A 16,015-nucleotide genomic window follows, 5' to 3' on the forward strand; every position below is an offset into this window, starting at 1 on the left:
TGATTTTACTAGAATTTTTTATGACAGAATTTGTCCATTTGTAAATCTGTCCCTTTGTGAATCTACTCATTTGATAGAATATGTTCAATTGTGAATCTGTTCAGTTGCTGAATTTGCTAACTTGTGAATCTATTCATTGATAAGTCTATTTATCGGTTCATAAAAACTTTACTGAATATGAACCTATTCCTTATTGAATTCGTTCATTTGTTGATTATGTTCATTGCTGAATTTGCCCATTTGTAAATCTATTCATCGTTGGACCTATTCTTTTGTTTTATAAGCATTTATCAAGCCAGAATTTTACCCTTTGATTGTTTAGACTTTACAACCAGTTTCGTTGTTCTAACCCAAAATATATTCATTTACAAGTTCACACTTTACGTTCAGAGTATACTCATTCATTCAGACTTAGAATATGCCCATTTGATTTACCATATTTTGATGTTCAGAATTTGTTCAATGGCTAGACTTAGAATATACCCATTTGATTTACTAGATTTTAGTGTCCAAAAGTTGCTCAATGTCCATACTTAGAATATACCCATTTTATTTACCAGATTTTAATGTCCAGATATACTAAATGTCCAGACTTAGAATTTACTCATTTGAATGTCCGGACTTTAACGACCATAATATGACTAAATGTTATTTCGTATGTGGTTATTTGGCTAATGCATTAAATTGAGTTGAGATATGTGTACTATGCTTGTAAGTATGCATATATCATGACTTGAATGAGATTAATGTGACTCCGTCACCCGTATAGCAGTGAATGACGATGTCATGTGGTAGAAGTTTGCGAAATGCCCTAGTGGTTGGGATGCCCTGGAAAGTATTTCGAGATGCCTCAAGAGTCGAGATGTCCCTATAGTGGGCATGCTCTGTGGTGGAAATTTGCAGAATGCCTTAAAGTTGAGATGCCCCAGTGGTTGAAATGTTCCGCGAGTCGGGATGCCCTGGAAGTTTTCGGGAGGAGGAAACATTAATGAATAAAATGCATTGTCATGTGTAGAGCTAAACATTGTTTAAATTGTTTGTTTGTGTGAAACATGGTGCGCATATGCATGAGTCTAGATGGACGTTTTGTTTTTTTTTTTTTTTTTTTGGTAAGGTAAGAATATATTGATAGTCAAAGGACAAATGTACACAAACGGCACCAAAACTTACACTCTCACTGCGTGCAAAAGAGTGGAAGGGAACCGCGCAAAAGCCTCAAGAGGCAAAGAAAGAAAGAACGCAACAAAAGACACAACACAACCACCGAAACAGCCACCGGACTCAAAGGACGCCTGGGAATCCGGGCGCCGGAACACCCGCACCGGAGACGACCGAGCAAGATCAAAAGATAACACCCAAGGGGTTACGTGAAGATACTAGGGTCGAGATTCCAACCCCTTTGAAGACGCCGATTCCTTGGATTGTCAGGGACATCCTTGTAGGTAATTGCTTTATCTTTAACCATCTTTATCAAATGATTCTTCAAAGCGGGAATATCAAGAGATTCCCCACGGAAAATCATAGCATTTCTCTTCTTCCAAATTAGATAGCAAAGAGCTCCAAAGGAATAGCGGGATAGCCTATGAAAGAAGTCCTTACCCGCAAGGAATTTCATAGCCCAAGCAAGGTTTTCCGCCCAAGTACCGTTCCTCCACGGCAAATTGCACCTAGTTGCCCAAAAGTAGATAATGGTAGTTGAGATATTGCAATCAAAGTACAAATGGTTGGTCGAGTCTGGCTGAGTATTACAAAAAGTGCAAGCTGAGTACTCAATCCTTCCATATGAGAGGAGAAGAGACTGCGTAGGCAAGCGGTCTTTAGTAATAAGCCACAAAAGGAATTGAAACCGAGGGCAACATCCTTATCCCACACAAAAGGAGTCCAAGGTGCTTTGGCTTTAGAAGTTCTGATGACGTTCCAAGCAGAAGCTATGGAGAAGGCCCCCGAGGAATCTTGACGCCACACAAAACGATCGTTATCAACCGAAATAGGAGGAAGCGAGAAACCATAATCCTCTAACCGGGACTTACAGGATCTACCAGCATAAGAATACAAAAAGCCACGTAGCCTTCGTAGGAACGTCAGGGTCCAACAAAAACGATTGAGGAACTTGTAGATGAAGAGGGCCACAAGGCAACCAGCTATCGAACCACAATGATGTAGATCGGCCGTCGCCGACCTTCCATTCAAAGGATTGTCTACAACAGCCCCGAAGATGAAGGATCTTCTTCCAACTCCAGGAACAAACCGAAGGCCGAGGGCAACCCGAAGTTATGCTTCTTTAAAAAGTTGGAGTGTATCCATCGGCACCACAGCGATTCCTTATCCGTAAAGAGGATCCAAATAAATTTCAGCATTGAGGCTTTGTTACGATCCTTGATAGACCGAATCCCTGGCCCCCTTCCTCCTTAGGCAAACAAACATCCGCCCATGAGACTTTGGCACCTCCCTTATCCAAGGAGGTGCCTTTCCAAAGAAATCTACGAAGAATGCTTTCAATACCCAAGATAACCGAAGAGGGCAAAGTGAATACACTAGCCCAAAAAGTCTGAATAGCATGAAGCACTGACCTTATGAGCTGAAGTCTCCCAACAAAAGAGAGGAACCTGTGGGACCAGGAGCGGGCTCTCGCGGTAATGCGATCAATTAACGAGTACAATCAGCCTTAGTCAACCTCTTAGAGATGATCGGCACTCCAAGATATCGAATCGGAAGTTTACCTTCCTGAAAGCCAAATTCTTGGAGGATTCTATTGCACAAAGCCGGATCACCTCCCGAAAGAAAGATGTCACTCTTATTTTTGTTGGGGATAAGACCACTCCATGAAGAGAAAATGTCGAGGCTTCTTTTAAGGATCACAGCCGATTTCCAATCTGCTTGGCAAAAAAGGAACACATCGTCTGCAAAAAACAGATGAGTGAGCTTGGGAGACTTATATCTCCAATAATATTTGAACTCTTTAGCCGAAGACCTTTGGTTCAAAATTCCTGAGAAGATTTCCATGATCAGCGTGAATAGATAAGGTGACATTGGGTCGCCCTGCCTAAGGCCTCTGCCTCCAGGGAAGAAACCATGAAGCTCCCCATTAATAGAGATAGAGAATCTGGGTGTGCGTACACAAGCCATGATCCGGCGAATAATCCACAGAGGAAACCGGAAGGCAGTAAGGGTAAGCTCTAGGAAATCCCAGTCAACAATGTCATAGGCCTTGCGAAAATCCACTTTGACCGCACATCTTGGGAGGTATGGGTTTAAGTGGAAGCACTTGCAAATAGCTCTTGAGCCAATAAGATATTATCCCTTATTCTTCTACCCTTCACAAACGCATTCTGGGATGGACTAACAATATCCTGAAGTACAGGCGCAATTCTATTGGCCAAAATCTTGGTGATAAGTTTGTAAATAGTGTTGCAGCAAGCAATCGGTCTAAGTCGTTAACTTCACAAGCATTCGGCACCTTGGGAATTAAAGTTAGGATGGTCGCATTGACTTCTTTAAGAAGAGAACCTACGAGAAGAAATCTTTCACAGCCTCGTAACTAAAGAGCCCACGATACCCCAGTTACTTTTAAAGAATTCTACTGTAAAACCATCTGGACCGGGTGCTTTTCCCTTTGCAAGTGAGAACAAGGTCTTCTTGATTTCCAAATCAGAGACAGGCGAAGCTAGGGCACATACCTGGCTATCAGATAACGGATTTCGAATGAGAGAAGTAAGCTCTTGAAGATCTGGCTTTGCTAAGCCAACTCTAGGAGCAAGTAGATCCGAAAAGAAAGATAGAAAAACTTGAGGCACCAAATCGGGATCCGAAATCACCGTACTGCAGTGTCCTTGACGAGAGGATACGGTTATTGAGATGTCTAGCTTTAACACGGTTGTGGAAGAATTTTGTGTTGCGATCTCCTTCCTTCAGCCATCTAATACTTGATTTTTGCTTAAAGAACGATTCCTCTTGACCACGAAGGTCTATAAAAGCACGGCGCTGCCCTCTTTCAAGATCAGCTAGAGGAACATTTTCAGGATCCAACTGAAGGAGATTCGAGTAGAACGTAAGGCTTCCCTCGCTTCAAGAGTTCTTAGAGAAATATCCGAGAAAGCCTCTAGATTAAGATCCTTGAGGCGAGATTTCAACAATTTCAGCTTCGAGACTAGTTTAAACATAGGATATCCCCACACTTGACTATCCCACACCTGCAAAACCGTAGAATGGAAGTCCGGGTGATCAGCCCAGAAATCAAAGTACTTAAACGGCTTCTTCCTTGGATGCGGATCCACCACCCTGACAACCATAGGGGTATGGTTAGAAATTCCAGGATTAAGAAAAGACGCCTCCGAGTATGAAAAGTCCATTCTCCATTTAGAGTTGACAAGAACTCTGTCAATTTTCCGCATCTTCCTATTCGCACCCGCCGAAGTCGACCAAGTAAATCGAAGGCCAGAGTACCTGAGATCCTCAAGTTCCGTTTGATCCAAACAAAGCTTGAATTCATCAAAACAGGGGATCCAGGCATTAGTGCTACCAACGCGATCAGAAGGGTCCTTGATTGCATTGAAATCTCCCGCAACTATCCAAGCATAGTCTTGAAAAAGATCGTCACAATGGATCAGATCAGACCAAAGAGGCCTCCGCCGCACAAAAGAATGCTCGCCATAAATAGCAGAAATACAGCAATTAAAATTTGAAGATAACCCCTTCACACACCCATGGATGGCTTGGTCATTTGAAGAGATCAACTCAAACGACGGTAGCTGGATCCCATCCAATCCGGACTCGCCGCGAGGAGCAAAATCATAGTTCGCAATCCAATTCCAGCCTCTCAAAATATTGGAAGAAATGGAACCAAACAAAGGCTCGGGAACTTTAGTTTCAAAAAGCCCCATAAGGCACGGCTTATTTGCAACAGCAAACTTCCTAATCTCCGCCCTTCTGACAGGGTTCATAATACCTCTAACATTCCAAAAACCAAAAAACATAGAAGTAAAAGGGGAGGATTATTTCCGCTTGGCGTTCCTACGCCTACCTTTAGTTGGTTTCGAGTCCTTCGCAGTCGAAGGTCCCGGCGGGTCAGGCAGCAAAAGGAGAAGCTGATCTTGGCTCGAACCAACTCCAGAAGGTTCCGAAAGACCACTCATAGGAGCGGGTCTAGGCGTGTGGCCACCGTCTTCATTAGATAAGTTGTTGGTATCATCTTCCTGGTCTCCAGGCGGTAAAACAAATTCTGGTACCAATTCAGAAGCCTCAAGTGGCTTAGCATGGACTTTAGGAGGCTTTTGGCCTGGCACGGCTTCCTTCAGGTTGCGAGTCTGCCCCTCCTCCGAGAATGGTATCGGCGGATCGTTCAAATTCTGCAGATTCTGCTCCTTCTCTTTATCTTTAACCCGATTCCCATGCTGCGCAAGGTCGCTTTGGTGCGATGGGAGAGGTTCCTCCGAGATCCACCACCAGCTGAACAAGCGGAAAGGAACCACCGGGGAGCTCTGTTCTGTCCAGCATCAATTGGAGATTCCGGAAGAGAGGCCAAAGGCATACCCGAAGACATTCCCCTTTGATCCTCGACGCCACCGAGGGTGGTGGTCTGGCCGAGAGCTGCCATTTGCGGGCTTGCTAAGAGAGTTCGAGACTCCTGCGAAGGACGACCAGCATCGCACGCTCTACTCCAGGGTCTACTAGGCCTAATAGCCGTTGCACAATTGTGGCCAAAAATGCCACATTCAGCACAAGCAGTGGGTCGCCACTCAAACTCCACTCCTATTTCACACTTCGTACCATTATGGGTTGTCTCAATCATTTTACACTCGGGTTGATCAGCACTAATTTCAATGCAGACCCTAGCAAAGGTAAGGCAGTTCACTTGCTCTGTTCTCTTATCCACATATAGAGGTTTACCAAGCGCACTTGCAACCCTCCCGATGAAGTGGGCGGACCAGCACGAAAAGGGAATATTCGATAGTCTAACCCAAACCGGAACCGTACGGAGGGTCTCTCTTCTCGGCTCAAGACCGGGGAACCATTCTTTGCGGGACAAGTGGTATTCTAGCAACCGTCATCCGACCACTTTCAAGCACACTTCGACGGAATTCCCTATCAGGAATGCGAAACATGAAAAGCCCTTTTCCATTTGACATGACTTCAACAAGGTTCGGCCCCCACACTTTCTTCATAGCTTCCTCAACTACCTTAAAAGGCATTCGGCGACCAATGAATTGGCCCATTAAACATTCAAACATCTTGGGGTCTGCAGCTTCCAGATCTTGATCAGTGATCTCAATCACAAGTCTATTGTTAACCATATTCGGTGGGGTATACACCAGATCGTAACCCTTGGCCACGGTTCTTGCCACCGCAACCCACGATTTTCCTGATGGATTCTTAGAGGTGTCCCTGCCCTGAGGCTTGGCTGAGCGAGACCTTCCTCGCTGGACAGGTCGCGTGCCACCATTTGCGCGAGGACCTCGCGCTTCGTTTGGACCAGCAATGGTGTCCGAACTCGATTTCCCTCTCATCACGAGACACCAACGAAGGTTCCTCGGTCGAATGGGAGGCCCACCATGGGAACTCGTCCCTTTCTCCTCATTTCGAGCCCTCATCGACTCGATTCCATCTCTACTAACGACTCACAGCAGCAAGCGGGCGGGCGGAACCTTAGCCATAGGAAGCCATGCGAAGCAAGGAGAGGAGACGTACCAGGAGACGATGCCAAGGGGTTGAAGGAGAGGCAAGAGGCGCTCCTTTCCCCCAAAAAAGCGGCCCAAACGAACGGCCAAAACGCCTAGAAACAGTAGCTCGAATTGCAGAAGGAACAGTGTTTAGTCGCCCAAGAAGGGAGAAGCGTGAACAGTACCCCGCGATACCAATTGCCCTTTTTGGATGGACATTTTGTTGATTGTCGATTTCTATGATAAATGAAAAGGGGAAAGGTAGTTTTATCACACATATCGAATGATTATGCATTCATTTTGTGTATACTAGGTAGAATGGTAAGAGAAATTTTCTAACTTAAAACTAGAGATTTCATTTGTTGGGTTTCGGCTCATTCCTTTCATTTTGTAGACGTGTATGGATGGACACCTCTCAACTTTTACACTATGGATTCCCTATGTATAATGAAATTTTTTATGAAGGTTTGTTTGAACCAAAATCTAGAATAATATATACCAAATGTAGTTTTAAGATATGGGTTGATATAGGAGGTTTTGCAGAGTGGGTTCCTTTTCAGTTCGTTGGCTGGTATCAGAACCTTGACGGTGAGTTGGCCGGTCTGTTGAGGGGCTTCGATCTAGACGATGGAGATGGAGAAGTTATCGACCCATGACTTCAGTCTGGACGTTTGTATAGGCAAACTTTTGGAAGTATAATATAGTATGGAGATAGGTCTCCCTACCCCTACCCAAATTTCTATTTTTCTGCTCGTGATGTAATGAACCGGTGAACTCATATGTGGTATAAATAAAAGAAGTATAAGTATGTTGGTTATATTTGTAAGGCTTTAATTGTTAAAAAAATATTCGTAAATGTTTGATTATGTTTCCGCATATTAAAAGAGAGCAATAATACAAGAATCACTTGTCAAGTGACATTCTAGGCGTCATAGCTGCAGTGTATAGATACTACAAGGAAGGTTCTTAAGGTCCAAGCAATCCCTTAGATACAACTCTTTCAATCCGATAAGATTAGTGATCGAGGAGGGTAGATCTTTAATGGCAGTCTCATGAAGCACTAGTTCTTTTAGACATTTCATTGTCACAAGAATATCGGGAAACCTTGAAAGCTTTGAGCAACCTCTATGGATCAAATTTTGAAGAGTCATTGACTGTAGATTGCCTGGAAATCGGCTAATATTGTAGTAGTACAAAAAGTTCAGATATACAAGCTTGTCCAGACACCCGATAGATTGATGCACCTCAACAAGATTAGTGCACTCTTGAGAATCCAAACTCTCAAGATTTGGCAGTGACAATACATCGGGAATTTCAGTTAGCAATGTACGGTGGCTAAAATTAACAATCCTCAAATTTCCAAAAAGCTGCGCAGTGAATGGATGATACATGAGTAGTTTTTTCGCACCTTCACAATTTTGTCTTTTATTCTTGACAGAAGAGAATAATGAAAGTACATACCTTGAATTCCTTCCCTAATATTCTGATGCTGCTTTTACTCGGGTCTAGATATACAAGTTTCTTGTGGCCCGTATTGAATGGCGTAGATGGCACAGAGAAATCAGGCCAATCCAGCCATCTTAATTCAGCAGGAAAGTATATGGGATATCCTGAATGGTATTCATTGCGAGCTAAGAAAAATCTCAGTCTCTTCATATTTACGAAGGCCTGAGCACCGAAGCGTACTTCTTTAGGAGTCCCCAACTTGAGCATTATTGCTTCTACTTTATTAGTTCCCTGGCAGCAGATATATGAGTACACAATTTAAGTGCAGAGGTGTATGGATTATGCAAGGACTTAACTAGTAATAAACAAGATTTGTTGCGCTTCGGGTGCCTTTTGTTCTTAGCTTTCAGAATTTGCTTTTACTTTAGCATTCGACAAGAGTTCTATGAACACCTCAAATCGTAAGCAAGCATAGTATGGAAGTTCCTGGAGTTTTTTTTTTTTTTTTTTTTTTTTTTTTGGGTAATTTCCTTTCTATGGAGAGGTCAGAAGTATAAACCTTAAATCTAACGGAGGGATATGGAAGAAGTGATTCTTAAGGGACCGTCGGGCCATTATCTTACTTAACAGAAAAATACTCATGCACGTTTTATTTTAGCAGAAGGCCAAAAGGTCTTTTTAGGAGGCTCTAACCCTACCAAACGGGCATGTATATTGTCAAAAGCAAAAGACCACGATTCAGTTTATACCATGCCTTCTGTTGGCACGTGAAGCACGTCCTCATAGAACCACAGTCTGCTGCACTCCCCTGGCTCTTTGGGAGATTCTCTCCAAACAATTTCTCTTCCCATTTCTTGAATCATATCATGCGTCTCCAGCTTGCCACTCTCAATAGTGATGAGTGACTTATTTATTAGAACAGCAATCCCACTATTTGGGTAGAGATCACAGCTTTCCAAACTCTCTGTCACATAACTTGATACTCTTTCCCTTGAAGAACATGCGATGTCAAGAAAAATATCCTTCTCATAATCATCTAGGCCATCAAAGCTTTTCTTAGCACACCGAAGATTTATCCATTGAAAACTCTCTTCAATTTATCTATTGCGCTTTTCCATTCAAGTAAGCTTCTACCTCATAGAGAAGAACCCAAAACTTTTACAGCTAATGGAAGTCCTTGGGTGTAATCCACTACATTATATAAAAGCTCTTCATTATCAGGAGGAGGAGAAATATTCTCAAAAACAATTAAACTCCAGAGCATATGAGCCGTAGAACGACCTAAAGGTTGAACCTTGTATATATTTTCTACTTGATGGGCATCTAGTAAATGTCATCTCTTGTCGTTATGATGATTATACTCTCACGACCAAACCAATCACGTCCTCCAACTAGTGTTTCCAATTGGATCAACTGGTTCACATCCTCAATAACAACAAGGACCGTTTTTTTTTTTTAAAGTCTACTCTTTATCATGCTCATACCTCTGTGAACATTGCCAAGCTTCAGATCATCATCCCACATTTCCTCAGAAAGAAGCGTCTCTTGAAGCTGAAGTAGGCCACCATCTGCGGATTTCTCGCAAGTTTATCTAACATTGGAAAGAAAGCTGCAACACTCAAATTTACGATAAAAAGTATTGTAAGTAGCTTTGGCAATAGTCGTCTTGTCTACTCCTTCAAGTCCATAAATTCCAACCATTCGAACTTCCTTTGATTCCATGTCTGGCAAAGCAAGCACATGGGACACATGCGAATTCATGGCAACCACATTTTCAGGAACGTATAACTGCTTTTAATTCAGCTTGGCCAATACTCTCCTGACAATGCTCTGAATGGCAATGGACTCGCGCCTGGTAGATTCAAAGCATAAAGCCAATTGAGAATACCCAAGGAGATTCAAAAACACTTGGATACAAGGAGTACTGAGTTGATCAATAAAGATCAAGCCGCGTTCAATATCTAAAGCACAATAGACCGGATTAATTTCAGTTTCTAGCATTTGGCACCTATAAAAGAAATGGCCTTGTAGAGGGACATGGTCCACCTGCATGACTATTAACTCAATGCATGACCTGCTTGTGAAGAAAACTAATACATCCTGCTTCAATTAGTGGGAATTGATTTTTTTTCCCCTTTTATGCATAAGCATTACCATGAATTTGGCAATAAATTCCGTAATCCACATTTTTTTTTTTTTTGCCACTAAATTCCGTAATCAACAGTTGGAACACAACATTTTGTGAAAAAAACCAAGCAGTAGGCATACTCAGAAATGAGTAAATGATAGCCTTACTCGGCAACCAAATGCCAGCCAGAGACATTTAGCAGCTTTAGTCAGTGCTTCTCTCCACCTCTTCAACTTCTCCCGAATCGCCGCCCTTCGACTTCAACCTTTCCTCGTGATCGGTTAGGGCTGGTCCGTACCTGCCCCTCTGCTTCCTCACATCCGGCGGATCCACCTTGTAGAACACCGGCTCTGGATTCTGTTCACTTTGATATGCATAAAATTACTTTATTGTAAATCAATCTTTATATGTTTCTAAAATAAAATAAAAAAATTCTGAATAAATGGACATTAACCGACCAAAAAATAAGAATAAATGGACATTTATTATCCATATTAATTTTTCATGCTTTCCAATATTAAAAATTAGCAAGCATTGTAAAAATTACTAGGCACGTAAAAGTTATGACTTCTTATAGAAAGTAATGTTAGGGGTGATTAGAAAGTTACTCAACATGTTACATATTATTACTTTCTATGCCGAGATTTACTTTGTATAATAAAATTACTTCGATTTGAAATAAAATTAGTGGTCACATATGGATGTTATGGTAAACGAAAAGCTGCAATTTGTTTCTTTCCTACATCGAAATTGACTAAACGTATTAAAAGTTACTTGGGTGTTATAATAAAAATTATTTTCACAATCATGAAAGCAAGCATGCTCTTATTAGCAATTTGTATTTTCCTAGACTTTTTAGTAATTTTTGAGTCAAAAACTCCACTTCCATAGAAAGGAAATTAATAGATTTTTAGAAACGATTCTCTGAAAGTTAGCATTTTATAAAACCGATAGGGAGGAGTGTCAGAAAAATTCTAAATACCAAACCTTTTGAAAATTAAATAAAAAATTTGAAATTTATTAAAATATTAAAAGTCGTCTACGTTAAGGCTAGCTCCGCTTGTGCTAGATAGGTTGGCCAAAGTCCACATCAGCAATATCCGGCCAAAATTAGCTGGAAATGACTCAATTGGCATTAGGTCAAAAGATTTAGGACTAAATAGGTACTAATAAAAATGTTTAGGACCAAATTAGCACAAATGCAATATATTTAGGACGATTTTAACACTTTTCCCCATTGATTTTATAAAATGCTAACTTGAATGAAGTAACAGCTGGCTTTTGGGGTGAAGGTTTCTTTTTAGGTGAAATATATTAATTTTCTCTCTTCCGAAGTGGAGTTTTTGGCACAAAAATTAGTGAAGTTAAGTTACTTCATTAGAAGCGATTTTTTTGCAAGTTAGCATTATATAAAACCGATGCAGCAAGCAAGAAAATAGAACTTTCCAAGAAAAAAATTCTCATCCTTGCGTCTTCTTCCCTTAAATTTTGTCTTCTTGGCAAAACATTTTAAGCGCGCAAACTTGAATTTTAAGCTTGCCGCAGCTACTCCTCTTTTTTGGACAATAGTCCTAGAAAACTTTATCTCCATTCTTGTGATGTTTGGAACATAACTGATTAATCCGGTAGAAAAAGAGATCAATTAATCATTTGTAATGTCTACCTATCCCTTAATTTCGAATCAAGTGATTCATTAGATAATTCTTGAGACAAGAGATCTTATACACATTTTCTAAATGTATTTTTGTAAATAGAAAATTAATTTAATATGGGTGTATTAATTTAGGATTTTTTTTTTTTTTTGGCAGTATAAACCCTATCCATACCAACACGAAAAGCACGTGGATCACGCAAGAAGGGCAAAGAGAAGGGCAAAGAGGCGTAGAGAAGTTAGCTGCAAATTTCCGACGTTGACCCGGGACTTCGTGCTTGGAATAAGACAAGACGTCAGGGAGCGACCCCTCACTTTGGGAAGGATCGTGGGAGCCGGTGCATTCGTCGTTTTGCATCCATTTCTGTGCCGAGCCGGTTCTATCTCGGCACAGATTCTATCTTATTGGTAAGGTCTCGTCCAAATCTGGTAAGGTCTCGTCCAAATCTAGTACGAACCAACAGCATCATCGATCGATTCGCGCGCTCAAAGGGGCGTATCGAATGTCGGATGAAAGTCTCTCTAGGCAGACTTTTTAGCAGGACACCTGGCTTAACCTCGGTCGTCAAAGGCCTCTTCTGAGGGAGAATCGGCCCCCACAATCACTTCGAGCCTGCTGCACATCTCGTCAAATGATCGAGACGGAGACGGAGAGTCAGACTTATCATCCACTTTCCCCTAGACTTGGGGAGCATATTAAAATTACCATATTTAAACAGATACCACAGTCTCGATTCATTTTCTTCGGATCTAACTTGCTCGTGACGTCTGACCTAAAAATCCCACGAAAATTAATTTGGAATTAATATAATACGGGAGTGTCAATTTAAAGTTTTTTGAGAAAGGAAAAATAAATAATTTGAGAAAAATACAACATGATATATCAATTTGAGATTTTTAACGATATTAACCTTATTATAAACGGCTTCTTTTATACATAACTGGTTACAGAAAGAAAAACAGAAAAAAGCTTTACATAACTGGTTACAGAAAAAAGCTTAGTGCAAACTAAGGGAAAAGAACACCGAGAGCACTTTCTTACAGCGGAGACAAAGGAAATAAATTCCAAAAGATATACTAGGTATGAGCATTTTACCTTTGACACACACATATGTATATATATATAAACCAAGTTTATTGGTTGGATCCAGCCACTTCACTTCAGATACTACCTCCAATTATGCAAAGGCTGCATTCAGTGATCTGGGTCACAGAAAATAGCAACACCATATAACAGAGAGAACGGAGCAGGAGCAGCAGCATGGAAATTTTAGGGCGTCAGTCCCACTGCTAGCTCCCGCAGCTCACTTGTGTAATCACTCCAACCAAATGACTTCTCAATCAGACCCTCCAGCTCAAGATAGATTCCTGTGTCATCCATTGCCAGTTCTCCTGCTTCCACATCCATCACATTGTCGCCCACGACCACGTTGTCCCCGGGGAGCTTCTCCGACATCTCATGGAAAACCGAAGGCAAATCTGACGAACTAGCTCCGGCCATCCAATCGGGTGTCTGACCCTGCACAGCCCTGAAATCTCCACCACCCATCGGAGGAGGCCACGGGTTGTGCATCTGAACGGTCTGAAAATCCACTGGCGCGACATTGTTTGGCCGAGACTCCATCTGTGCCAGATCATCACCGACTCTTGGGCAATCAACATTCGGGTTTTGAATCTTGTGATCCATTACTTCGAGCAAGCATTTGGTGACTTCACTATCGGGACTTTGCAATTTGCTCTTCTTCCTCGATTCACAGGCCTCTAATTCTCTCTTCTGCCTCCTCTCTTGGATTAAATGGACAAAGTTCGAGCTTTCAGTTGCTTTAGAGAGGAGGAGGAACATCCGCTGACACCTGCACTCGGCATAGCGCACCCGCTCGGCGACCTGATTGATCTCATGCTGCGAGTGCTCCCGCTCTTCTCTTAGTTTCAGGATCTCGGACTTCAATGCTTCCTGGTCCTTCTTAAGCATTTCAAGTTCAGCTTCCTTTCCAGCCTCCGGGTAATCCGAAGCAACACTACTATTCGATGTTTTCGTATGTTCGCTGAGTTTGCGTCTCCTTCTTATGTTCTTCAGCAAATGCTTCTTCCCTTCCTGAAAACCTCGGTTTGCAAACTCCCATCGATCCGTATCCATCTTCCTAAAACCCTGCGACATATCTTGGATCATGATGCATGAAGAATAGGAGGAATCTGGGTTGAGGATCTTAAATTGAAACAGAAGTCCCAAAGAGGGTATGGACAATTTAATGACTCAATATCAATCCGTCAACTTCATAAATATGAAGACAAAAGTGCAGAATTATGGTTTTGGTCTTGCCCATAAAGAAGAGAAGTGTCAGAAGGCTTTACCAAAACATCGGATAGAAACAAAGCGATGGCTCAAGGAATCTCATCTTCAGCTAGAAAGTGCAAGCATCAAAACGGAAGTGCATTTCTAATCCAGTGAGAAGAAAAATCTTTAATGTGTATTCTGACGTCTTGGTTGACATGGTAGCTTCTGCAACCTACCATCACTTGAATATGATGACGGGCCATTGTCCCCTGGCCGCTGGATGCAAATTTTAGTGAACATGTGCCACATGATTCTTGATATTTCGCGTAGAATCCATGTATCCCGCCAGCCATTCCAGATTTCTTCGTTCCTTGTCCCCTAATCTAGGTAAAGCACAACTAATAACCGAGCAAGTGGGTTAAATTGAATCTCAACACGCGAGCAAAACGTGGCGAGTGTGGTCCCTTAGATCCTAGCTTCTTTGCCCCGGGGACTATCCGTCGGGACAATGAAGAGTAGCTGGATGCCCCCAAGAGGATCACACTCTGAACGACAAAAAAAGAAAGAGAGCCAAAACAGAGTAAAAAAAAAAGACACAGCTGAAACAGAGTCAAACCAAAATAAACATACACAGACATTATACGCATTTATACGAATAGTTTGCTCTTACCTATGGGGAAAGTTTCAAGGAAAAACATAGACAAAAAAACACAATCCCGTTCGAAGGGAATACCCACGTAAGTGTTGAGCTGCCTGACGAAGCTGCAGAAATTGGAGTGCTTGAAGTATCGAGGCAGGAGCTGCTTCGAGAACCCGTGCGGATCCCAAACCACGAAGCTGTCCCGGCTGGAACTCCACGACACCACCGGGTCCGTAATCGGGTCTGACACAATCTCGTACATCTTCCTCAGGAAGGGCGCCGGCCCCACCTCCCCCAGCCCCTGCATCGGTCTCGCCACTTCGTCCGCCGCTGCCCGCGACGAGCACGATGGCGATCCGGCAGCAGCGTCCCCTGGATCAGCAATGATCGCCACCTCCTCATCTTCCTCTTCCTCTTCGATCTTCACCACCTGCGCGGCCAGAGCCGAACGGGGTTCGGGCCGGGTCAGGCATGAACGCAAGGGTGGCCCGGCATCAATTTCACCATGGCCGTTGGCTAATTTTGGGGACGGAACCGAATGGGGAAGCGACCCTAGGTCGCTGCGGTCACCACCGCCAACAACAGCAACGGACGCGATCTCTTCCCGCGATCTCGCGAAAGGTTCTGCCTTTTCTAGCTCAACACTTGACTCTCGCAAGAGGGTGTCGAAAAACGACGCGCACGGTTCATCAATAAGGCTGCCTCCGGGTGGCGCCGTCGTCATCTTGACCTCGAGTTCGAGGACGAAGGCGGAGATGGTACGAGAAATTTTCGAGCGATTCTACTAAGGGAGAGAGAGGGAGACAGGCGTCGAGACTGTCGAGTGTTGAGTGAGAGGGGAGGGGATGGGTATCCGGCATTATATACGTGGGAAAAAGTCCATCAAGTGTTGCCACGTCTCTCCTCTTTCTGGCTTCTCCGCAAGTTTTGGGCTCCTACCGTACGTGAATAGCCTGGTAACGATTACGGACCGTTGGATCTGATTCAGAATGAACCTGGTCCGAGGAGGGGGGACGCCCTTTTCCCCTAGTGGGTCCCATGCGCGAGTGCCACGTTTCGATCTGCTGCTTGTCCGTCTCAGCAATTCCACTTGGCTTGTGTGAATGGCGTTTTCATTGCACATGACATACAACGCATCGAAAGAGACGGTTCATCGGTAAGGCTGCCTCCGGGTGGCGCCGTCGTCATCTTGACCTCAGAGTTCGAGGACAAAGGCGGA

At 43.0% G+C, this 16,015-nt stretch overlaps 2 protein-coding genes across 2 annotated transcripts; both read right to left on the bottom strand.

The window, feature by feature from the left end:
* Window positions 1–7,585: 7,585 nt before the first annotated feature.
* LOC108958245 (TMV resistance protein N-like) lies at window positions 7,586–9,824 on the bottom strand. Its single transcript, XM_018870333.2, has 5 exons — window positions 9,731–9,824; window positions 9,587–9,670; window positions 8,852–9,138; window positions 8,118–8,393; window positions 7,586–8,023 (listed from the first exon to the last, which is right to left on the bottom strand). The coding sequence occupies exons 1-5, from the start codon at window positions 9,822–9,824 to the stop codon at window positions 7,586–7,588; spliced, it is 1,179 nt and encodes a 392-aa protein (XP_018725878.1).
* Window positions 9,825–12,793: 2,969 nt separating this feature from the next.
* LOC104438090 (heat stress transcription factor A-2) lies at window positions 12,794–15,636 on the bottom strand. Its single transcript, XM_010051167.3, has 2 exons — window positions 14,894–15,636; window positions 12,794–14,030 (listed from the first exon to the last, which is right to left on the bottom strand). Exons 1-2 carry the CDS (start codon window positions 15,518–15,520, stop codon window positions 13,152–13,154), a joined length of 1,506 nt encoding a protein of 501 aa, XP_010049469.2. The 5' UTR covers window positions 15,521–15,636; the 3' UTR covers window positions 12,794–13,151.
* Window positions 15,637–16,015: the final 379 nt, after the last annotated feature.

Source organism: Eucalyptus grandis, chromosome 3, assembly GCF_016545825.1.
Source record: "Eucalyptus grandis isolate ANBG69807.140 chromosome 3, ASM1654582v1, whole genome shotgun sequence".
In the NCBI taxonomy this organism is placed as follows: domain Eukaryota; kingdom Viridiplantae; phylum Streptophyta; class Magnoliopsida; order Myrtales; family Myrtaceae; genus Eucalyptus; species Eucalyptus grandis.

Excerpts from the sequence above, each read along its gene's own strand:
- LOC108958245 (XM_018870333.2), bottom strand. The coding sequence starts at position 9,824 with ATGGAATCAAAGGAAGTTCGAATGGTTGGAATTTATGGACTTGAAGGA. Across the intron at positions 8,394-8,851 it reads ACGTGCCAACAGAAGGCATG|GGAACTAATAAAGTAGAAGC; the intron begins GTATAAACTGAA and ends ATCTGCTGCCAG. Across the intron at positions 8,024-8,117 it reads TATTAGGGAAGGAATTCAAG|CTTTTTGGAAATTTGAGGAT; the intron begins GTATGTACTTTC and ends TTCACTGCGCAG.
- LOC104438090 (XM_010051167.3), bottom strand. The coding sequence starts at position 15,520 with ATGACGACGGCGCCACCCGGAGGCAGCCTTATTGATGAACCGTGCGCG. Across the intron at positions 14,031-14,893 it reads TCAGGCAGCTCAACACTTAC|GGTTTTAGGAAGATGGATAC; the intron begins GTGGGTATTCCC and ends GATATGTCGCAG.